This window comes from Microcaecilia unicolor, chromosome 3 (assembly GCF_901765095.1).
Source record: "Microcaecilia unicolor chromosome 3, aMicUni1.1, whole genome shotgun sequence".
Classification (NCBI taxonomy): domain Eukaryota; kingdom Metazoa; phylum Chordata; class Amphibia; order Gymnophiona; family Siphonopidae; genus Microcaecilia; species Microcaecilia unicolor.
Window position 1 is genome coordinate 412,232,610 of NC_044033.1, and position 25,391 is coordinate 412,258,000.

General features: G+C 42.3%; 1 protein-coding gene across 1 annotated transcript in view; it reads right to left on the bottom strand.

Moving 5' to 3' along the window:
- Positions 1–7,092: 7,092 nt before the first annotated feature.
- Positions 7,093–25,391, bottom strand: part of UBXN2A (UBX domain protein 2A) — a 123,233-nt gene continuing 104,934 nt past the window's right edge. Inside the window, exons 7-8 of the mRNA XM_030198806.1 lie at positions 15,712–15,876; positions 7,093–8,849 (exon numbers count right to left, since the gene is read on the bottom strand). Coding sequence (XP_030054666.1) covers positions 8,657–8,849; positions 15,712–15,876 — 358 coding nt within the window. The 3' untranslated portion in view covers positions 7,093–8,656. The remainder of the gene's footprint in view (positions 8,850–15,711; positions 15,877–25,391) is intronic.

Sequence of the window (25,391 nt, forward strand, 5' to 3'; positions counted from 1 at the left end):
GTTGTGGGTATATCGCAATGGATGGCCTATGGTGGAGGCAGCTGAGATAGAGGCGATTTGTATTTCAGATCATGCACCAATATGGATTAAATTAATTGGGCTGGGCCAATGCAGGCGACAAGGAGTCTGGAGACTTAATGACTCATTGCTAGGCGATGATGAAATGCGGGATGATAGTAAGCTTACTATTCAAGAGTTCCAACGATTTAATGATAATGGGGAAGTAACTGATGGGGTATTATGGGATGCGTTGAAGGTAGTAGTGAAAGGGGCTTTGATTAAGTGGGGGTCGCGCAAGAAAATGGAAAAAGGGCAACACTTGCTAGCACTGCGTATGAGGTTATTGTATTTAGAAAAGCAACATAAGCGAAACCCTACGCCACAGATCTGGGAAGATCTTAAACAAGTGAGAGGGGAAATAGCACAACTGCAGATGGCTGACGATTATATGAGAACCAAGCTAAAGCAGCAATATTTTGAGTTTGCCAACAAATCGAGTGCAATGTTGGTCCATTATTTACGGGTGAGGAGAGGGCATTCCCTTATCCAAAAGATGAAAGATGACAGGGGAGGCTGGCACTATGCTGATTCAGATATTGGAAAATGCTTTGTGAAATACTACCAGGATTTATATAGAGCCACTGGGGGTACTCCGGCTGCAGATATAGCTCGTTATTTGGACCAAGTTCCATTACAACGTTTGGATGAGGTTGAAAGAACTCAGCTTGGGGAACCTATTAGAATAGGGGAGGTGCAGGGAGTGATAAAACAGCTTCCTAATGGTAAGGCGCCAGGATTAGATGGATACTCAGTGAGGTTTTACAAGTGCTTTGGGGATGAGCTTGGAGATTTATTGGTGCGAGTGGGTAATGCGGTTTTGGAGGGTAATGGGCTGCCGGTATCCATGTCCGAGGCTGGAGTAACAGTCCTACCTAAACCTGGGAAAGAACCCACTGATTATGGGTCCTATACGCCTATTTCACTTTTGAATGTGGATGCAAAGATAGTGGCCAAGGTCCTGGCTAATAGGTTGGCTAGGGTGTTGCCGAAATTGATTCATATGGATCAATTGGGGTTTATCCCAAAGAAGCAGGTAGGGGATAACATAAGGCGTACTCTACATTTAATATGGGAGGCGCAAAGAACCCGGTCTGGTACAGCACTGTTGGCTATAGATGCAGAAAAGGCCTTTGACCGGGTAAGTTGGGGGGTTTTGCGAGAAGTAATGAATTGTATGGGCCTTGGAGATAATTTTGGTGCTTGGCTGGGAGCCCTGTATGCAACCCCAAAGGCATGCCTTAATATTAATGGGGGGATATACATTTTTTTCCCAATAGGTAGAGGGACTAGGCAGGGCTGTCCCTTGTCGCCCCTCTTCTTTGCACTGTACATAGAGCCATTGGCAATAATGATACGTCAGAATCCAGATGTTTGAGGGATTAGGGTTGGGGGGATGGAACATCGTATTGCACTGTTTGCGGATGATGTGCTACTTTATGTGGTGGATCCTGAGCAGACACTGCCAACGGTGATGGAGATCCTTAAGGAATTTGAACGATATGCAGGCCTAAGGGTTAACATGGATAAAAGTGAGCTATTGGGGATTTCTTTGACCCACAGGGAGGAAAGTAGATTAAGAGCATTGTTTACTTTCAAATGGGCCAAATATCACATTCGATATTTGGGGATTCAGATTCCCTGAGACCGGGGAAGGGTGTATATTCTTATTTATTTTTATTTTATTTGTTACATTTGTATCCCACATTTTCCCACCTATTTGCAGGCTCAATGTGGCTTACATAGTACTGTAAGGTGTTGGCCATTTCTGGTAGAGAAAACAAATACAAAGAAATGTTATGGTCGGTTAAGGTTCATGTGTTATAGACACATTGGGTAATCGTAGAGAGGAAGAGTTATGCAGTGTCTTTTACAAGCTTTGGTTTCGTTGTGTTGCAGGGTTCAGGCACTTAGGTTGGGTCGATAGGGTATGCCTTTGTGAACAGGTTGATTTTTAGTAATTTCCGTAAGTTTATGTGGTCGTACGTTATTTTCACAGCTTTTAGTAGCGCGTTCCACAGTTGTGTGCTCATGTAAGAGAAGCTGAATGCATAAGTTGATTTATATTTGAGTCCTTTGCAGCTTGGGTAGTGGAGATTTAGGTATATTCGTGTTGATTTAATTATGTTTCTTGTTGGTAGTCTATGAGGTCTTTCATGTATCCCGGGGCTTTGCCGTAGATAATTTTATGGACCAGGGTGCAGATTTTGAAAGCAATACATTCTTTGATTGGTAACCAGTGTAGTTTTTCTCGGAGGGGTTTGGCTCTTTCGAATCGCGTCTTTCCAAATATAAGCCTGGCTGATGTGTGTTTGAGCGGTCTGAAGTTTCTTTATGAGTTGTTCTTTGCATCCCACATAGAGTCCATTGCAGTAGTCCGCATGGCTTAGTACCATTGATTGTATCAGGTTGCGAAATGTTTCCCTCGGGAAGAATGGTTTCACGCGTTTGAGTTTCCACTTGAGTGGAATATTTTCTTAGTTGTAGAGTTAACTTGGCTCTCAAGTGTAAGGTTACGGTCGATAGTAACGCCGAGAATTTTCAGGCTGTCTGAGATAGGGAGGGTGTAGTCTGGGGTGTTTATATTTGTGGGTTTGTTCGTATTGTGTTGGGATGAGAGGATGAGGCAGTGTGTTTTTTCTGTATTGAGTTTTAGTTGAAATGCATTTGCTCATGAGTCAATGATGTTTAGGCTGAGCTTGATTTCGTTGGTGATTTCTGTCAGGTCATGTTTGTAAGGTATGTAATATTGTGACGTCGTCTGCATAGATGAATGGGTTGAGGCCATGGGAAGATAGTAGACCAAATTAGGGTGGACTTGTCCCGATGGAAGAGGTTATGGCTTTCTTGGTGGGGGCGCATGGCAGTAGTGAAAATGAATATGTTGCCTAAATTGTTATTTCTGTTTCAGGCACTGCCAGTAGCGGTTCTGAGACGGACACTTAAAAAATTGCAGGATTTTCTGTCTCAGTTTATTTGGGAGGGTAGGCATCCCCGTTTGGCGGGACGAGTATTGTGGGGGGCTCCTGAGAGGGGGGGTAGAGCGGTGCCCAATATTGAGTGGTATTATTTTGCTGCCCAACTGCAGATGATTATGGACTGGGAGAGGGGGATAACTAAGCCAGCTAGTCAGTTAGAGCAGTCGTATAGCCCGCATAGGCCAATGAGTTCTTACTTATGGACTACTGAAGGTGTGGGAGGGATCTTGGCTGGGATACAAAATCCATACGTGAGGCATTTGGTGGAATTGTGGCGACATGTGCGGAGGAAATGGGGACAGACTGATAGGGTATCGACACTGGCGCCTTTGCGATGGGAGCCTAAACTTGGGGCTGGGAGAGAAATGATATATTTGTGCGGTGGGAACAAGTGGGTATTTTGAATTTCCGAGATGTGCTGCAGGGAGGTAGGATGAAGAGTTTTGATACGCTGTGCTCCATGTATGGCCTGTCCAGAGGGGATATTTTTTCTTATATACAGATTTAACATTTTGTGGGGACATTAGGTTGGAAAACCTGTGGCTTTTGTTGAGGAGGGTGCCCAGACCACTAATCAGTGATATATAAATTTCTTAGGGGATGGGATCTCAGGCCATTTGGGTTTCAGGGGGCCTGGGAGGCTGATTTAAATTGCGTTTTTCTGATCGGGAGTGGGAAATTATTTGTGGGGAGGTTCAAAAAGCCTCGGTATGTGTTTCGGTGCAGGAAAATACATATAAAGTCCTATCCAGATGGTATTGCACACCTGAGAGATTGAAGCGGATGTACCCTGGTGCATCAGACTTGTGCTGGAGGTGTAAATCACAACTGGGTTCTTTTCTACATGTATGGTGGACCTGTCCCAGAGTGGTTCCTTTCTGGCAGGCCGTTATGAAATCATTGGTAATGTTGATTGACTCATCCTCGGTGTGCAGTCCTGTGGTATGCCTCTTGGGTTTACATAACGAGAGGGATTCTTGGGAGGAGAGCAAATGGATGCGATGGGGGTTGGCAGCAGCTAAGTGCCTTATAGCATGGCATTGGAAGAAAGTAGACCTGCCGACTTTGGGTGATTGGAAGTGCAAGTTGGGTCAGTTAATACAAATGGAGCGTCTTACGGCCTATCACAGGGAGGGGTTTCTGCGACATAAGGGTGGATGAGCTTGATTCCAACAGCGATTACTACGCATTTAGGATGGTGAATTAGAGGATGTAGATGGGCTTGGCGGGGGGAGGGACAAGAGGGGGAGGGGGTGAGAGAGCGTGCCTCAAAGAACCAAGAGGTACTCTCAAGTTATGCAGGGGCTGAAAGTGGTTGGAGGGTTGGGTGGGGGGGTGGTGTATATTATTGATGCACAGCCTAGTTGGAGAGCGGATGTTGTTTATGGGACTATTATTAAAACAAATAAAGCAGAGGAGTTCAAATAGATGATAAGATTGTGCATGATGTATTAGTTAAGTAACTGTTAGCCCCTGTGTGGGCTAGAGTGAGCAGGATGTGCTCTTTGAAAAAGTTGACTGTTACAAAATTGTTATAATAAAAAAAAAAAAATTTAAAGTGAAAAAAAAAATAATGCTATCCTAATAGAAGGTGCCTGGTTAGAATTAGAATAAAGTCCAACATTCAAGACAAAAGCATCTGAAATACTCTTTTTTAAACATTTTCCCAATTCATTAAAAGAAAGAGTGAAAAAGTTCCACTTTTTAGTTGGTATTAAAACCTAGAGACAACGCAGCACAGCAAGTCAAACTATGCTGAATGTCACTATGCTATTTATATGACACTTTTTCTTTTTTTAAACATGCTATGTTACATAGTCTGGATAAATGGAGACATTCTGTTCAGGTTCAGCCAACAGCAATCTGAAGGCCTCAAATGCTACATGTTTGTCATGTTCCATTTTTTTTCTGGGCCGGATCTTGATTTAGGACTCGTCAATCCAGTGGGTATACCATGAAAGGCAGCTGCTGTTAAACTGGCAGTCTGCACTAGCCAATGAGCGTGCACCTTTGAGGAGTTTGGGTTCCTGAACCTGCCCAAACATTTCATCTGAAAAGGGGAAAGGATAAAGGCAGAGTAATAGAAGTAGGAAGAGAAGATAGGAAAGGTGTACCGAAAGGTGTTGCATACACAAATTTTCAAAGTAGAAGATTCCATGACCTAGAAATTTTAACATAAACTCATTTCTTTTCCCACTACAGACCAAATAAACAATCCAACAGAACAATTATGAAAATATTGTTCCTGGTATGCTACAATGCTGAACTCTACTGATGAACTGTTTTTCACTGTAATTAATCTCCATTAACTCACTCAGGTGAAAGTGTGCACTGTACTTTGGATGTGGTCTACTTTCGGATGTACCAATTTTGTAGCCTACTGTGCCAATTATGGATTTGTACAAAAGAAAAGGCATAGCTATTTAGAACAAAAACAAAGAAAATGTGAATTCAGCCCTTGACATTATTGCAGTATATGAGCATATCCTTTTAAATCATATTTCTTAGATTAATGTTTACCTAACAAAGAGAAAATAATCTAGACAAATAAGTCTAAACCTATGGCTTCCTTTGGAGCTTGCTTGGCAAGTTCACCAGTGCTTTCACACCACCCTGAGTTTGGAAGCAGCCTCAGCATTTCTGTTTGCTAGGTTGATAGGAGGTCAGATGCTTCCAAAGCATTATGCAAAGAGATTACAAATATGTACGTTTGTAGAATACTTTCTTGTTAATCTTGTAATTTCACTGTAAACTCAGACTTCTGCTTCTCAGGCAGACCAGGCTAATATTGCTGAAGCAGAAATCACAAGCCCTGTAGACAGCACTACATAGCATTCTTGTTAATTCTTGCTGACTGCTGTGTAGTAACTCCAAAGTAATATCCAGCAGATCCAGCAAAGAGAGACTGCTGTACTATTCAGCCTGGGAAATCAGGAGGAAGATAATTAATGGGAGCAAGCAGGTGAAAGCAAGTCATCACTTCATGGTTCCACTTGACTGTGACAACTATACTAAGAGCTGGCAGATATTCACTACAGACCTGACCAGATTAATTAGCTAGCAGTGATATGGTAACATTAAAAGAGGTTTTCGGAAAATGAACATATTAAGTCAGGAATAAAAAGACAATTACTTTGTAGTGCTATGAATTATGAAACTGCCCTTAAAGGTTTGTGATTTTGATCTCAAGTTTGATCATTTAATATAGCCTATACCCAATCTTCACAACCAACAAATATTTGTGATTAATGCAGATTACTATATTCTGCACATTCTATCAAAAGGATCAGACAGTACAAAGTTAAGAGAACTAATCTGGTGTGATACTTTAGGTATGTTCACTGCCAGCAATTAATCTTGCTGCTCAATCCCTCTGCAAACTGATGGATTTTACTTTGCTCACAACACACTATGGGGAAAAAGCCTTTGGCAATTAGTTGAAGTCTTAATTAACTTTTTACAATCATTTTTATATACAGTAATATCTATAAAGCCTACACAGTCTTTAGAGCAGTAATAATTTCTCAAAATGTTGTGGAATATTCCCCAGATTCATAAGTGTGAGTGATAAAACATTAACTATCTACCTCCAATCATTTCCTGGAGAATGAAATCTCAGAATGAAAAAGGAGTTTTTAGCCCATCAGTTTTCCTTTAGCCTTTCCATTCAATTGGAACCAACCTGGGTAACAGTGCCAAAAAATCTTCATTCACAACTACCCAGGGTCTCTACCCTTCCCTGTCCATCCTAATTTTATACCTTTCTCCCACTTTTCAGGACTAGTCAATGTAGTGACAATCTTGACCACGAGCCATGTACCAGGGCTCCTTCAAGAACCCATGGTCTAGCTACTAGGTGTCATCATTACTTTAAGTCTGGGGCTCCTTTCCAGGGAGCTGTGAACACTGCCTCTGCAGCATCCTCCGCCCCAGCCAGCCTTGGGAATGGAGATATGATCCAGGAAACAAGCCAGGTCTTCTACATGGCAGTTGTTTCCACTGACCATATATTGTGGCATAATCACGAGCCATTACAACTTTTCCAACATTTTTTTTTTCAAAAAAAAAAAAAAAAAAGGGGGGGGGGGAAGGGCCTCTGAAAGTCTGTGGAACGTCACTTTATTCTATCTGTATATCTACTGTATGGCCACGAAACATACTTTTGCCCAGTTCAGTTGTTCAAGTGAAGACCCTGCCGTCTCCTGCAGCAAGAACAACCAGTGGGTTTAAACACTGCAATTGAATGGGCATCTCTCCTTTAAGATCTTCATTCGGTTTACGGCCGATGTCACATGCTGGGTACGTCTGGAACGTTCAACGTCTTTGATGGTGTCTGAGTTCAAAGGGACAGCAATGCTGAGAGGCACTGTGAAAAACGCCAGGGTTGAAGAAACCGGGCTACTGACAAGTAAGTGTGATGCAAAGTAAATGAGATATTAATAAATGTTAAAAGAGGAAGAGAAGTTTTCGGGTTGGATGTGAAGAGATTCCAGTGAATGTCTTTAAAGCCATCAGTCAAATGGGTGGTTACAACTTGAATGTTTTTAAATCTTGCAGATGGCATTGGGCACATTTACTCCCTTGAAAAAGCCCTGGCAATACCGTTGGATTAAGATAAGTGCTTAATTGTCACAGTTGTTTACCAAATATGGTTTATATCAAATCAAAAATTGAAAAAATTCAACAGCCTGGTGTAAGACAGTAATAAAATATGATGAAATTTTGAGGGGTTGGCCTATGATAAATTGAAGTTCTGTTGGTACTATGTGCTGTTAGAATAAAGTGACATTCCTCAGACTTTCGGAGGCCTTTTTCCCCCTTTTTTGAAAAAACAATTTTGAAATAGTTGTAATGGCTCATGATTATACCACAACATATGGTTTTTGAATGTTGTGTTCAATATATGGTTTTATGGAAGGTTCCTTTTGGATTTGTAAGGGTTCTTTTCACTGAACCAGCTCCTCAAAAAGAGGGTGTTAATTCAGTTGGTAACTGGAACAAATTAACATTTTTTTCCCAAGTGCTGCTTTTTTAAGAGAGCTTTCTATACTTCTACTTACTTATATTTTGGCAGTAAAGCTTAAAATTCATTAGCATAATTTTTAAAATGCCAGGTACCCAATAAAAAGTGTAATAAAATCAGAATACTTAGCAAAATCGAGGACCTCCATATAGTTATTACTCTTAAGAAAGAGAAGAATAAATATATTTCTTTAAAAAAGTGACTATGACTTTATGTGCCAACATTGTCAAAAAAAAGATCATCCCCATGACAGATGACAACTACTCAGCAAAGATAAGAACATCTTCCAAACACGGGGGGGTCCTTGTGCTACAAAGGCCACCTTGCTAGTTTGCATTCGTACTTCTAAAGCCAACATCATGCTCTGCAAATCTTTGTCCCTTCAAAGCAAACAAGCAGGTATTTGGCAGCAAAACACAGTCAAATAAATAGGATGCAGTGCATTCAAATATTTAAGTTTTTTTTAGGCATTTTCTTTTTAAACCTTGATGTGACTCCCAAATTTCTACTTGGTAATTTATCTATGTTGCTGTTTTACCTAGCTGGCCTTTGATTGATGTGCACATCTGAAACCAGCAATTGTTCTGTGCATTTCAAACTATAAGTCCTCAGGAAAGCTTTCTGTTGTTTTCTTAAGTCTTTGAACCAGCACAGCATTCTCCAGGTGAGCTTCCTCCAGCGTGAGCGTTTCATCCAATAGCTCCCGTAGAGGAAGAGAGGTTGTCAAAGTAAATGGAAGGCTTCTTCTACATCCCTGGGCTTTCTCAATGTAGTCTCGCACTTGGCTAATTCTGGAGAGATAGAGGAGGCGGTTTTAGTGCAAAAAAAAAGACTTTTTAAAATACTACTAAAATTATGAGCAAAAAGCAATTTTGTGCACAAAAGTTTTTCATCCCCTAAACTCTACCGTTCCCTTGGGATTTGTAGCCAAATGAATGACCCTGCATTGTTTAGCATTAAATCTTAGCTGCCAATTCTCAACAATTCTTCATACTTCACTAGGTCCCTCCTCATGTTATGTAAACTGTCAGAGGTGTCAACTTTACTGCAGATTTTGGTATCATCCACAAAGTGGCAAACCTTTTCACATAGTCCTTCTTCAATAATGCTTACAAAAAATGTTAAAAAGAACTGGACCAAGAACTGAATCAACCTTGCAGCAAACCACTAACATCCTTTTCCTCAGAAGTATGCCTTTGGGGACAGGTGGAGGTTCCGGGAGAACTGCTAGACACCAGGGAACAGGACAAGGAGGGGGAGGGAAAGGACGAGGAGGGGAAACAGGACAACGAAGGGGAGGGGAAACATACAGAGTTATACAGAGATTATACTTTCTGGCTTTTGATGTGTCACCTATAACTATTGCTGCTGTGGTTTCTTGTTTGCAGTGCTATCTCCCAGAAATGATGTCCCCGGTACCGATTACTTCATCTTGCCCCTAGCAGTGCATGCCACATAGGGGGCGTGCCATGTGCACGTGCCGAAGCAGCACATATAAGGAGCAGGTCCTGCTCCTTTGTATGCATTATGAGTCAGATTTTATGTATTATGGCCCCTCTTCCTGTTCATACTTCTGTTCCTGATCTTCTCCTCATTTATTTCCTCTACCTTATGTGTCTATTACAACCAATTCCCGTTATCTAAGGCTGCCACCCATAGAAACCTGCCCACAGGTCCAATTACGTACAGGTAAGACAACAAACTCCGGTGCAAAATGTAACTCCTTTAGCCCTTCCTGCTCCTACGAATTCTCTCCATAGAATTGGACTTCTTAATTCTCACTCAAAGGGAAACATCATCTCCTCAATGATCTTATATTACCACAAATTGGATATTTAATGCATAATAGAGACATGGCTTATGGATTCAGAAACAGCCTACATTAAAGCAAGTTGCCACCTTGGGATACACATTCTATGTAAACAATCAAAATATCGCCACAGTGGAGGCGTAGTAGTCATTTACTGCCAGGCTCTACCACTATACAATTTCAATACTAACTCACAACCCCCCACAGATTCGCTTACCTTCAGGACTAGAGCCCCTACTGCAATAGATTTTCTACCTTTGTACCATCCTCCACCACCGACCTCTTACTCCTTTCAACTACTTCAGGTTCTACTTACAGATCATTGTATTAACTCAAAAGCTCCCTTTATATTAGGCGACTTTAACATTCAATATAATAAATTTACAGCACCTTAAACCTCTGACTTGACTGATGTATTTTCAGACCTAGATTTAAGTCAACATATTACTCAGTCTACACATTTATTTATTTATTTATTTATTCATGGCATTTATACATTAGCCCAAAACAGACTCAAGTTCAATGTGGCTTACAAACAAACAATAAAGTGAATAAAACATAATAATGTACAGAATATAACACAAATTACAATAGCTTCAAGAAGCAAATTAACACATGTGCATTAAGTAACCAGAGATTTAGACTATCTCAAGGACAAACAAATAATTAAGGGTGGATAGGTGAGAATATAATTAGGCAGGACTAGATGGGAAATGAGATTAAGAAAAGGGTGTGGGTAAAATTCAAATAGAGTTCTTTGTATTCAGAAAGGACAGACTGAAGAAATGTATTTTTAGAAGACTTCTAAAAGTTAGGTATCATCTGTAAACTTGATTGGTTTAGGAAGAGAAGAATTCCAAACTTTGGTGCCTTGATAGGAGAAATTAGCAAAGTGAATTATTTTATATATCACATTATTACGGATACAGAAATGTAAGACAAGATATTTTGTAGATGATGGAACAACATTACGTTGGGGTAATTCAATAAGATTATTCATATATGATGGGGCTTGACCAAACAGGATTTGGTGAATGAAAAATTTGAAAGATAATCTCTCTCTTAGTGTCAACCAATGTAGCTCATATAAAAGAGGAGTGGCTTTGGCGAAGCGAAATCTACATATAAGACCAGCAGCATTTTGAGCAGGGCACACATTAGACCTAGTTTTGTCTTCATCCACGTCCCCTGCCAGCCTCATTCCTTTTCTCTGTCTATTCTACCATGGACTGATCACTCTCTCACAACTTTTACATTCACTCTTCCTAAATCCAAAAATACACATTCAGCCCACTCTACAAAGACCAGAGAACTCAGCAAGCTTACTCCTTCTATCCTAGAAAAATTGTCATTGGATATAGATACATTTCAGCACCTTCAGACGTGGAATGATGGCCTCCACTACTTCTTGAAAAATTTTGCCCCTATACAGGACTCCACATCAATAACATTAAAAAAATACAAAGAACCATGGTACAACCACAGCTTCAGCTACACAAACGACAGTTAAGAGAAGTGGAACGTAACTGGAGACATCAACAAGTACCCTCACATAAGGATACAGCCCAATCATATAAATTAGCTCTACTAGCAGCCAAAAAGAGCCATTATTCCTCCAAAATAACTAACGCCCCAAATACAGCTATTCTCTATCAGATATTTCAGTACAACTAGTCCCCCCCCGTTTCTGATCCAACATCACTGCCCACTTGCCAAGATCTTGCAAACCACTTCAATAAAAATATGTTCACTCTGTGTAGCACTCTCAACAACCCCGACTATTTCTACAACACATCCCTCTTCAGACTCTCAACTGCTGACTAGTAAGCTATCTTCATTTCATTGCCGATTGGACTCCCAATTGAACTGCATCATTCAAGGCATGAAATCAATAGCACCTCATGATCCTATTCCCTCAGTATATATTAAATGAACTGCTCAAGGTCTGAGCCCATTCATATTGCATATGATAGATTCCTCATTTTCTACCAGGACAGTCCCAGAGGCTTGGAAACATGCTATACTATGGCCTCAAATTAAAGATCTGACTAAACCCATCTCTGAAATAACGAATCACCCTATAGCCAATCTCCCATTTCTCATCAAAACTGTAGAAACAATAATCCAACCTCAACTACAAGATTTCCTAACTAAAACAAATACATTACATCCAAATCAAACAGGCTTTCGACCACACCACAGTACTGAATCCGCTCTCCTAGGTATTACCACAACCATTTGCAGATAATTAGACCAAACTAAGTTAATCATTCTTCTGTCACTCAATTTATCAGCAGTGTTCGATCTGGTAGACCATGCAGTACTTTAAAAAGGCTCCATCAAACAGGAATTCAAGATCTGGTATTTGGTTTAAATCATATCTTTCACACCACTCATATGTTGTTCAATATCAAGAAAAACAATCTATGCCATTTTCACTTGATTCTGGAGTACCACAGGGATCAACTCTTTCTCCCATGCTGTTTAAACATCTATTTGGCACCACTTCTTATTCTCACTCAGTCTCTTGGGTTCACAGCTGACGACATCCAATTATTACATTATATCGATCAAACAAACACCCAATTGATTCACAACCTTAACTGCAACTTAACCCAGATCACTAACTGGCTAAAGCAAAACCAGCTAATTCTCAATCCCGAGAAATCAAAATGCATTCTACTACTACTAATCATTTCTATAGCGCTACAAGGCATACACAGCGCTGTACACCATACACAAAAAAGACAGTCCCTGCTCAAAGAGCTTACAATCTAGATAAGACAGGTAAACAGACAGAACAATAAGGGTAAGGGAATAGAGAGGTAAGGATAAAAGGACAGGGCAAGTGAGTAGTGGTTAGGAGTCAAAAGCAGTGGTAAAGAGGTGGGCTTTAAGTTTGGATTTGAAAACGGCCAAAGACGGGGGTAGATGTACAGGCTCGGGTAGTCTATTTCAGGTGTGAGGTGCAGCAAGATAAAAGGAATGGAGTCTGGAATTAGCAGTAGAGGAGAAGGGGACAGATAAGAGAGATTTATCTACAGAACGGAGTACCCAAGAGGGGGCATAGGGAGAGACAAGAGTGGAGAGGTATTGGGGAGTGGCAGAGTGAATGCACATATAGGTCAATAAGAGAAGTTTGAATTGAATGCGGAAACGGATAGGGAGCCAGTGAAGTGAATTGAGGAGAGGGCTAATGTGAGCATAGCAACTTTGGCGGAAAATGAGTCGCACAGCAGAGTTTTGGACTGACTGAAGAGGAGAGAGATGGCTAAAAGGGAGGCCGGTGAGAAGCATGTTACAATAATCAAGACAAGAGGTGATAAGAGTGTGGATAAGGGTTCTGGTAGAGTGCTCAGAGATGAAGGGATGGAGTTTGCTGATGTTATAGAGAAAGAAATGACAGGTTTTGGCAATCTGCTGAATGTGAGCAGAGAAGGAGAGAGAGGAGTCAAAGATGACCCCAAGGTTACGAGCTGATGAGACAGGGAGAATGATAGTGCCATCCACAGAAATAGAGAAAGGGGGGAGAGGAGAGGTGGGTTTAGGGGGAAAGATGAGAAGCTCGGTTTTGGCCTTGTTAAGTTTCAGATGACGTTGAGACATCCAGGCAGCGATATCAAATAGGCAGGCTCAAACATTGGTCTGGATGCTGGTTGAGATTTCGGGGGTAGAGAGGTAGATCTGGGAGTCATCAGCGTAGAGATGGTATTGAAAGCCATGGGATGATATTAGAGAGCCAAGGGAAGAAGTGTAAATGGAGAACAGGAGAGGATCGAGAACAGAACCCTGAGGTACACCAATTGGTAGTGGGATAGAAGTGGAAGAGGATCCACCAGAGTGTACACTAAAGGTGCGAAGCGAGAGGTAGGAGGAGAACCAGGAAAGAACAGAACCCTGGAATCCAAGTGAAGACAACGTATCAAGGAGTAAGCTGTGATCAACAGTGTCAAAAGCGGCAGATAGATCGAGAAGGATGAGGATAGAATAGAGACCTTTGGATTTGGCCAGTAACAGGTCGTTGGAATCTCTGTATAAAAAGCATTATTTTTGCCATTCAACTTTTTAAAAAACTTGTCTGTTCTGCTAGGGGCAAAAGCAATCCCTGTATAAAAAGCATTTTGTTCTGCCACTAATTTTTTCATTGCTATTTCTTTTACTGGAGCTGTGCTCATTTTTTTTTTAACTTGTCTGTTTCCTAGGTGAACACTGCTAAAAGAAAATAAAAGAATTTTTTAAAAAAGAAAAAAAGTTTGCTTATCTGTAACTTTTCCCCCCAAGCTCTAAAAAAACAGAGCGTGAGAACAGCATGCATGATCTCATACAGCTGACTGCAGGGACAAGGGAGGTGTGTGTTTGGGGGGGGGGGGGGGGGGGGTTGAAAATTCTCTCACACAAAACCTTTTTTCCTGCACAGCCTGCTTGTTTGCTTTAAAGCTGAGAGAAACCAGGGCACAATCTCATACAGCTGTCTCTGCAGAAAAAAAAGAGAGGGGTGCTTACTCTTGAAACAGCTCAGCTTTTGTCTATTATGTACCCTTTAAAGCAAAGAGGAGGAGGAGGAAGAGGACGGTCTATCTTTTTGTTTTAAAATCTACAAGGGATGAGTTTATGTGGATAGTTTCAATATGGCTGTGTATTGTGGCGTCATATTTGGCGGGTTTAACAAATGGTTGTTACATTAGATGAACGTCACTGGTTGGCAGTTGTCAACGACACAAGCCTGGAAAACAATCTTGTATTGAAAGGTTAGTTATAAGATGAATGTTTCGGTTTGGTTGCACAGAACAGTATATTAATCAAACTGCTTTAAAGGTACACATAATAGAGGCGACACTTTTAGATGAAGGAAACAAGGCCCTTTGAGGTATATACTATTGCACGGTATTAAGCTGCATGTAGTAAGAAGATCTGTGTACTGCTGACAACTCCTGGTTGTACACTTTGTTGATGATAGCTTTATCTACATTGAAAGAAGCAGACTTACGCACACAATGTTGAAGCATAATATGATGAAGCTATAGAATAAGTATGTGGTTACGGAGAGGGGATTGGGAGGTGGGGAGAAAATGGAAAACTGTATGGTGACATTAGCTACGATGATAACATGTTGTGATTGTGTGTTGCTTTGAGACTTTGTATATGTTATGTTACCGTCAATAAAAAGCTTTAAACATAAAATCTACAAGGGAGATCATTCAGCAGTCAAGTCTGTCACTCTTAAAACGCAGACGTACCTAACACGATCCAACTTAAAAGGGTATCCTTTTTTTTTTTTTTTTTGAGAGAGAGAAAAAAAAGAAAAAGAAAAATGGTGAGTCTGGGGCTAAAAAATGTCCATTTTCTTTCCTGTGAGAAAAAAGTGAAACTGTGCATGTGCAAATAAATTTCACCAAGGCTTTAGGGGCGGGATTTTTAGACATCACTTTCAGTCATGTGACCCCATCCAAGGTGGGTGCCAGTAGTGGAAACAGGAAGTGACATAGGATGACTAGCGGTAGCTACCATCTTGGAAAAAGGGTTGTGGCTATGGCATCACTTCCTGTGATATCACCAAAAGGGGTGTGGCTATGCAGATAATGTGGGGGAGGAGCGGAGTTATGTAAAAGGGGTGGGGCTTGGGAGGACTATAATGTCACACCCAGTGACATTATGGGGCAGGGCTTGGGTATGTCCTCAATTCTGATTGGCTGTTGGGACCGGAAGTGGGTGTGATCACTTGTCAAAAATATGCACACTAGCTTTGACGAAAGCTAGTGAGATATATTACTCACAAAAAGGGAATAGGAAAGAGTAGCCACATATTTAAAAAGACTAAAATTTTCCAGAGAAGATGATCCTACCTGGAAGAAACATTGAATTTCTGTATAATCCTCCTCCCATCTGCTAACCAGATCTGAATACTAGTGATTGGTTCCAAATCATTGACAACAACCACAGGAAGACTTCTGTCTGCCGCTGCTTCTTCGTAACCCTTCTGCACTTTAGAAATTATCTTTGGTGTGGCACTGAGAAACAAAAAAATACATATTTAAGACCATGGGACATGATAAAAATAGGGAATTTCAATACTTTTAAGTTATTAGAATTTTATCCACTATTGCGAAAAAAGTGTTGTTACCTTCTGAATTCCTTTGGAACTGAAATTCAAGCTAACACAAACATAGTTAACACAACATGTTTATAATTAAATACCCAGCAAAATTAAACATTTTAGGCACAATATTCAACCAGTGGCAGTGGTTTCTTTAGATGCTCACTGCCACTGGCTAAGTTAGGCCTGTATATTCAGTGCCAGCCCCTATCATAGTACTGGCACTGAATATCCTGGGTGTTTGGTGGTGCCCAGAATTTATCCAAATACAGCCAATATTCAGTGAAATACCTGGACATCCAACAAGGCATAGTTAACACAGCTAATTGGGCATGTTGGGCAGCATATAATGCTATCTGGGCAACAGAACTGAAAATCTATGCTACCTGGATAATTTCTGGCTCCACCTCCAGACCACCCCAGCACTAAGCAGACAGTGCCACAGCAGACAACCAGATAGTACTGCTAAATATGTTCTCTATGCTGCTCAGTATCTGCTCTAGGGCTGGTCAGCAAATTTAACTGAAAAGGAGCCTCTCCTGCTCGGTTAAATATCGACCCTTTCCTGAAAAGGATGATAAAACCTGTTGAGAGCAAAAAGCAAGCACTAAATGCCTACTCATTTATCGGTTCAGGCATTTCTGAATTTCTAGATTGTAAGCTCCTAGGAGCAGGGACTGTTTCTTATGCATTATCAGTACAGTGCTGCATTTCGATAATACCAATCCCTAATACTATCCATGGTGCTTAAATACCTGAATCAAACAGGCCCGTCCAATCTTAGAATTACTATCATATGCCCCCTATCGAAATCCTGAGCACTCAGAACCACTTTTGACTACTCCCTTCTCATATTCTGGCCAAGCTGTTTTCTATAAATCTACATCGTCCTACACCAATGTGGAACCCAATTGCATTAGATATCTGCCAGAACCAAAGTTATTCTTCTTTCAAGTAGCAACTACAGCAACGTTTATCAAACTTTCTATGGCTGTGACACCATTACTGCAACCACAGGAGCACATGACCCCAGAGGTGTAGGCTGATGAACATTTCTATGGACAGTCTACCCAGGTCATGACCCCAAACGCGCATTTTGTGACCCCATTTGAGGTTATAACCTACAGTTTGAGAAGCCCTGAATTAAAGTCGACTCAGAGTTCTATTGAACATCTTAAAATTAAGGGATAGGCTGAATAATTCTTGAGAACAAGTTCTGTCCAGCCTTGGTTTGGAGAACTGTCATTTGAATTAGCTTGAATATTATATTTGTAACTGTTATTATTTAGATAGAAACAGTATACATTATGTAAATTCTAATTCATCTTGGAATTCCTTAAGTAAGGAAAGAAATCAAGTTCTAACAAAAATATTAAAGGAGGAATAATTGAATTTTATTTTAAGTGAGCACATTGCAAGTAACTGTAATTTTAGAAACATTCTCTTTCTATTCTTTTTATTTTGTTGGGCAGACTGGATGGACCATACAGGTCTCTTTATCTTCCGTCACTTACTATGTTACTATATTCTAGTAAAACAGGAATGTGATTTCTGATGTTGTTGCAGAAGAGCAATCACTATAATCTCAGCTCCTATTAGATTGCACTGTATATGCAGCTGGGCTTAAACCACAAGAGTAAAGGACAGGTAAATCAACCATAACTGCTTTACTCTCCTCTCCAAACAAAAACTCATCCTGCTGGTTTAGCTGCATAATTATAGAATGTGTTCTCATCCTGTGTTTAGCAGACTAGAACTCTACTACTATAACTGCCTCTTGTTTAACTGCATACAAGGGCAACAGTACTTTTTTTTTTCTAAGTTTCATTGTTCCTAGCTGCACATGCATCACTATATCGTATCCCAATATAATGTTGTGGTCAAATATCTGCAGCTAGTCAATAAAAACTACTTTTAGATCTTGCAGCAGAACTAAAGTTTAGGGTTGCTGCAAAAACAACACACAAACCCAACCCCTCCCCTTCCAAAAAACAAACACACCCCTCTTTCACGCATACAAGATATAAGATGAGCCTACACACTCACTTTATGACGTCATTCCCTATTAAACTCTGGTGATTCATATCTTGTAGGGATGCAAATCTACTTTTCTCGCGTGTTGCAAGTTCTGCAGCTAGCACAAAATGCTACAACCCGACTACTTACTAGAGCAAGCAAGTTTGAGCATATTGCCCCACATTTTAAAAACTTGCATTGGTTGTCCATTGTCTAGCAGATTCATTTTAAACTACTGGTATTGGTTTTTAAGGCACTATATGATGGATGAGGCTCCTTATGCTATGGTTCAAAAGCTGCAGAACTATTATCCTACAAGATCCTTGCGATCACAGAACCAAGAATTGTTGACTGCTCCCTCTACTCGCAGTATTTGACTGCAGACTGTTCGTATGCAAATTTTTTTCTGTTGTAGGACCTCAATTATGGAATGCTTTGCCTCTTTATGTACGACAATCAACTTCTTTAGCAGCATTTAAGAAACAGATAAAGGCTTTGCTGTTTTCAGAGAGCATTTCCTGAAGCATAGTTGGTGGGGGGCTTGGCCAAGATTAAGGTTCTGTTTATGTTCATTGAGTGCACTGATGGTGTTTTATGTTATTTGATTATGTTTGTTTTATTGTAATCCACCCACATTTTTAGATGGGTGGATTATAAATTTTTGTCAATAAAGAATTTTGTGCAGGTAAGTGATAGTTGATTTTAGTGAGATGTACAAATTACGCTCACTAAATCATATTCCTCCATCAACTCAGATGCCACAGTAAATTAATTAGACAACACCATGTGACAAAATGTGTGAAATGGCTCAGATATGACTGCCCCAAGGTGTTAGAAGGGACAGTTTAAGTCATTATAGAAAAGGTGGTGAACCCCGTGGGCTCAGGGAACAAAGACAGAGTACAATATAAAAGGAGAAATGAAAAAAAGGAGCTTTAATGATTTGGAGTGTATGTTTGAAATTTTAATTTTCTTCTAAACCATAACAGCTGTGCTGAGGCTTTCCAAAAAAAAGGTGGTGATTTCAGAAGGGGTAAGCATCATTTACTCGTGTAAAAAAGCATTCTGAGATTTGGAGATGTGCTCTGGACTGACCTTCAAGGTATACATGCATTGCACTGTGTGTATATCACAGAAAATTTCCCTGATATTTCCATTTGCTTTGAGTTATTCATAACTGTCAGCAATCTTCTCGTTTGGACTTAGGCTTCGGAGGAGAGCTTTAGAGAGGAATCATGCTCACCTCTTTGGCATTCAAAACCACTTTGAATTGCAAAAATTAGCAACTTGGAGGGTAGTTCCATGATCAGTTCCCTCAGTCACACAGGCTTCCAAAACTACCATTTCCACTGTAGGAGTATTTGCTGTGATCTCACCCACCCGGTGTGCACATGAGAGCACCTTTACAGCCAACATGGACGCTGCAACCTTTCACCTATATGTCTGACTACCAACTGTGCAGAAGTCAGCATTTCAGCTTGTAATAGATTTACTGAAGCCTGCACCACCTCCAAGGTCACTCTGTATCGGGGGAGAATGCATGTCCCTGAGAGAGAGAGAGAGCTTACGAGATAAGACGGACAATGGAAGCTTCATACAGATGCTGGGAGTACATGGTGGGATTATTTCTGATTGGCTCCCAGAAAACTGATGGGTCGGAGGAGCGGGAACAGAAGGGGAAGAAAGCTAGAGTTGGCGGGAAGAAGAAGGAAGAAAGAACAGAAGAAAAGAAGAGGAGAGGACTTGCATTTCTGCAAGCACCTGATTTACCTGAGAGACTTACTGATAATACCTGGCAAAGCTTTTCCCCAGGTTACAGCTGTCTACAGGATCTATACTGAGTCTGTATCATCTGTTGCTGAGCAAGACAAGTGCATCACCTAAGCTCGTGGGACCTTGCTGAGACATTCAGCTGAGGTATCGGAAGGAACCTGATCTGGTGACCGGAACGGTGAGATCATAGCTTACTTCCTTCAAGCTGGGTTAGATAATTGGTCTGTGCTCGGACCCCTCAGATGCGTGACGTCAGGATTTATGATCTCTACTCGCTGTTAGCCTAGTATAAGATTTGTGTGGTAATCATTAGGATCTCGGTATTGTGTTTATCTGTCATTACAGATTAGCCAATAGGATAATCATAGTTAGTCTCTATATTTTTGGTATCATTGTGCATGCAATCAGGAATTGCTGATGCTATAAGCTGATAAGGATTTTTCTATATTTTTGTATATAACACTGTATAAATAAACTAATATATTCCATTGGTCTGTCCGTTATTTTCCATGTAGCGAATGTCGGGCGGAGGCCACACCCCCTAGACATAAGCGAGTACGTATGTAGGAATTGGCCTCTTACAAAATCTATATAACCACCTACAAATTGGGGGCGTTCGTCCGGGACGGTTGGTGCAAGAATAGCAGAAGTTAAAACTTTTCTGGGTCTTTTCAGAAAGCTGGTTTGACCTTCTGTTTCTCTTTGCACGAACTGCAGTTCCACCCTAGCTGACGGCAGACCTTTGTTTATACAGCGGTGTTTTATTGCTGTAATTGGTTGACAGATTTATTACTCTGAGCTCCAAAAGAGAAAAAACGGTTTCTCTAACTCTGTAAGGAAGGAACACAGGGTGTGTTTAGTCTTTAACATGGCGACCGGCACGGTTGGCACATTGCCTGAAATGCTCCTAAGTGAACAGGAGAAGGGCGTGCTGAAAATATTACTGCCACTCTCTCATAGTAAGACGAAACCAGCACCTCCTACAGTAGAGTCTGTACGTGCTTTATTTAGTAGCAGTTCACCGAATAGCTCAGAAGTATATGCTACGGTTTTAAATACAATTATAAAAGAGAAACAGCATTTGTCACAATGGATGCTTTGTGAACTGGGCGTGTCTCTTTTGGCAGTTAAAGACTCTTTGATGAATGAGATAAGAGAGGTATCTGTACCTCTAACAGATCGCATAGCGGATTTGCAGTTAGATTTGTCCCAGACTAGGGAAACTGTCCAGGAGCGAGACAGCGAGTTAGCTGCATTACGAGTTGATTTAGAGACTGCCAAATCTGCTTTAGCAGGAACCAATGTAAGCCCCGCCCCACCTCACTCCTCGGAAGAGATGTGTACGGAGTGCCAGACACTGTATGATAAGTGTAAAACTTTGCAGTGTGACCTATCTGATTCTGAAGCACGTAATTACACATTAAAGCAAGAAATTGCCCAGTACCTCGTGTCTTTTGATTCGTTGCAAGAGAAATTTTCTCGTTTGACTGGTGCTTTACACAACCAGACTAGGGAAACAGATAAGTTGCAGACATTATATCGGGAGCTAAAACAGGTCTCAGAAGGGGTTCAGAGTGAGTTGCGCAGGGAGCTAGTGACCACTCAAGAAGAATCTGTGTCTGTGTTTCAAGATTGGCACGCGGCCAAGCTAGAGTTGGTGGAGTTAAAAGAGAAGCAGGAGACAGTCTCACTGCAATTACAATGTACAGTGAAGGACAGAGATTCATTGTCTAAAGCATTAGATGAGTGCACTGTAAAGATTTCCACAATGCAGCAAGAGCTTACGCACATGGCGCAGGAAGAAGTACCGTATACCTTAGAGTTCCCCGACAGTTTTGCTGCGGGTCACCCAAGCCCAGCTCCCGAAATGAACCGTTACGTGAGCCGGGAGGGACCCGAGTTAAACACACCCATTGGGGGCACGGCTTCGGCTCTTTCCCGCCCCTCTGTACAATCCAGCCCCATAGGGGCTGGTGACCGAAGCAGCAGACCCGAGACAGTGACACACCCATTGGGGGCACGGGACCAGGGACGGCCTGCGGAAATCATCAGCTCACTTGGTCAGGTGCCTAGCTCAGGGTTTCAGCCTTCGGCAGATCCACCCAGTTTTAGCAATACACCTGCCCCGAGGTTCTCTACACCTGCTAGTGATCAGCGGCATGTCAGGCCGGAACCCAAGAAAGGAATGTCTATGGAGAGGCAAGCATATATTATAAAGATGCTACGCACCGTAATAGCGCCTTTTAAAGAGTCTGCCTCGGTATCCATAGAAACCCATCTTAAGGCAGTGCATGAACTCCTGCAGACCATGCACGTCTCTTCTGAGGATGACATCAGAGCCCTCCTCAAATGGACCTTTAGTACCGAGTGCCATGAAGTTCTAGATTTGATCATGTCCGATAACCCCGATTTACGGTCAGTGGAGCAAGCCTTAGCGAAGCGCTACGGTCTCTTTGCCAACTCTCTTGAAGCTAAGCGTGCAGCGTATACTATTAGTTGTAATCCGGAGGAGAGTCCGCGGGAGTGGGCCCATCGCTTGAAGCGTGCATTTTACCAAGGGGGGGTGCCGCCTGATTCTAAAGATCTTGAATTTGGTGATTTCAGGGAACTTTTTATACAGGGTCTGCCTGATCCGATAAAGATTCCCTTGGCAGGAAAAAACGCAGAACCCTATTCCAGCCTTCTAAAGCAGGCTGAAGGAATTTTTGAAATCTGCCGCGCCAAGCCAATCGCAGAGACTCCGAAACCGGCATCCAAGAGTCGCAACAGGGTGATACCACCCGCTGTTTGTGCGGTCACTTCCACGCTTTCTCTGGAAAACAAAGCGCCGAGACCAACTACGCCGCCGGGCTCTCAGGCCATGCCGCGGGATGCAGCGCCTCCTATTGCACAGGAGGGACAGCAACAACCTAAAAAGAAGCGGTTTAATCAGAAGAAGTGGAATGCAGAGAAGATCCGTGCTATGCAAGCTCAGCTGGACCAATTGATGGCAAGATGTTCAATCGCGGAGTCTAGCAGTGTACCTAAGACACCTTCATCTCATAAAAAGGTCAAATTCCAGAAGCAGAAGGACCAGTCTTCTAGACCGCCGACCCCTCCGGGGCTGAGTGTTAAATCTGTTGAGGTGGAACAGCCATCCTCTTCGGAGGAAGAACAAGCATGACTAGACGTGGCCACAAAACCTGTTACCGCAAGCGTCCCCACTGTCCACGTGGATGCGTTGTCGTCCATCAGTGAGGAGTCCCCCGTGAACCATGCTGCGTCGCAGCCCTCGAACCCGGAAGGGCCTCTTTCAAAAGACTCATCCCAGGAAGTCAGGTATTTTCTAGGTAAGCTTATATCTAAAGGTTACAGATATACCGTGGAGTTGTTAATTCAACAAGTACTTTCCTGTGAAGGTCTCCTGGATACAGCATCAGAGGTGACTTTGGTCACCCAGGGCCTGTTTCAGAAACTCGAGGCATCTCTAGGGGGGGGGTCAGAATGTGCTGCGTGTCACACCGTGCGACTTGTCACTGGTGGCCTATGGCAATCAAAGTATTGGAACTGTGGGACAGGTTTGGCTATCTTTACAGCTTGGACAGATGACCGTCAGGCACCCTGCCATCATCACTACCAGTGAGGGTGAAGAATTTCTGATTGGAAATGACCTTTTGAAGAGATTTCGGCCTGTTTTGGATTATGACGAGGAAACGATCTGGTCTAAGGTCACTCGACCCCTTAAATATGTGCGAGGGAGATACTGGCGTACAGTCGGTGATGCCAACTCTGTGGAGCTACAGGACACTCCCCTGCGGACTGATCTCCGGTGTTCCGCGGATCCGCCCATGCGGGAGCCTCCGTTGACAGAGGCACCAAAAGGGGGTCAGAAGCATGAAGAGCTGGTGCAACAAGCGGACCATCTAGAGATTGTTTTACAGGACACAGCATCACCTGAAATCTCATCTCCTATCTCTGGTCCTGATTTTGCTCATCCTTGCAAGGTGACTGTCATCACCCAGAAAGGTGATGAATTCACCATACCAGTTCAGGTGGCTAACACCCAATTGCTTCAAGCTACTTTACTGTTCACTAGTGATCTCTCCTACATCAGTGACTCGTTGTACAGCCAAATTCGTAAGTCTGTACAACTTCCCTTCAGCAGATGTTCCTCTACTTCGGTACAGGTACCGGGACAAGGCTCCAAGCCGCTTGACGGAATATGTGGCCTTCCCTTGACTGTGGGAAAGAAGACATTCACTCACCACTTCTCTATTGTCCGGGGCTTGAGGGAACCCTTATGTTTGGGGTCAGATTGCCTTGCACGACTGGGAGTTTATGTGGACCTGGTGAATCTAGTCCTGTGGAGTAGAATGCAGAACAACCCAGTGGAACTTGAACCTACGGCTGTTTGTTTGAAGTCTGGACAGACCATTCCCCAGGTCTGTGAGGTAGTCTGTGACAAGGATGTAACCATTCCAGGTAGGGTACGGGATTTTTCCCTCAAGCTTCGTCTCGCTCAAGGACAACGTCTGCTGGATGAGGTTGTGTTCTTTAACCCACATGCCCACTTTCGAGACCTTGGATTGGCAATTGGTGTTCTGCCATGTTTGGAGGTCACCGGTACCACCTTATACCTGTTGGTCACCAATCCACAGTCTGCTGAAGTTGAGCTATCTGCTGGAGATTCTTTTGGCTTTCTGGTTGGCCAGTCTTTCCATGATGTCGAGGTAAGTTTGCCTATCCTTGGCAGGCTGCCTTCTTCTTGGGACACCTGCCAGGGGGGGGAGACGACTGACAGTTGGTTTACCTCTCCCAGGGGCCTCATATCTCTCGAGTTTGTTTGGCCCTATGATGCGACGTGTGCTCAGGTACAGGTGGAAGATGACTTCTTGTTTCTGTCCAGGGAAATGTCTGTACCTCAGAAGCCTCGAAGGGTGAATTCTGTGGAAACCTCAACCTTGCAGGAGGACATTGAAGAACAGGTGGAAATTTCATCCAACCAACCTTTCTCAGAGTTTGATGCTATGGTGAAAGAGCAAGTGGAACAGGCTGATGCTTGTACTACTCACACAGAGAAGAGGAAGTTGACTCAGTTGTTGTACAATTACAAGGACCTTTTTGCTGTAGATTCGTATGACTGTGGACTTACGAACCTACATGTCACCAGAGTGCCTACGGAACCTGGTGGCAAGCCTGTCTTTGTGCGTCAGTATAAGATTCCATTGGCTTCCTATGAGTCTGTACAAGAGATTCTCAACACTTTGGAGACCAGGGGTATCATCAGACAATGCAACAGCACGTACAACTCCCCTCTGTGGCCCATCTTGAAAAAGAATAACAGCTGGAGAATCGCTCTGGATTACCGTCAGTTGAATAAGCGAGTACCCTTGTCCCGGTGGCCTATGGCTCCACTGGATCAGAACCTTGCAACCATCAGGGGGGCTAAGTATTTCACCAGCCTGGATTTGGCATCAGGGTTTTGGACAGTACCAGTCCATCCCCACGATCAGCATAAACTGGCTTTTACGTTTGGGAAGAAGCAGTATACGTGGAACAGGACACCCTTTGGGTTTCTCAATTCACCTGCTGAATTCAACATTTTCCTACACAAAGCCCTACCAGATGCTGAAGCTCGAGGAACAGTGGTCTATGTGGATG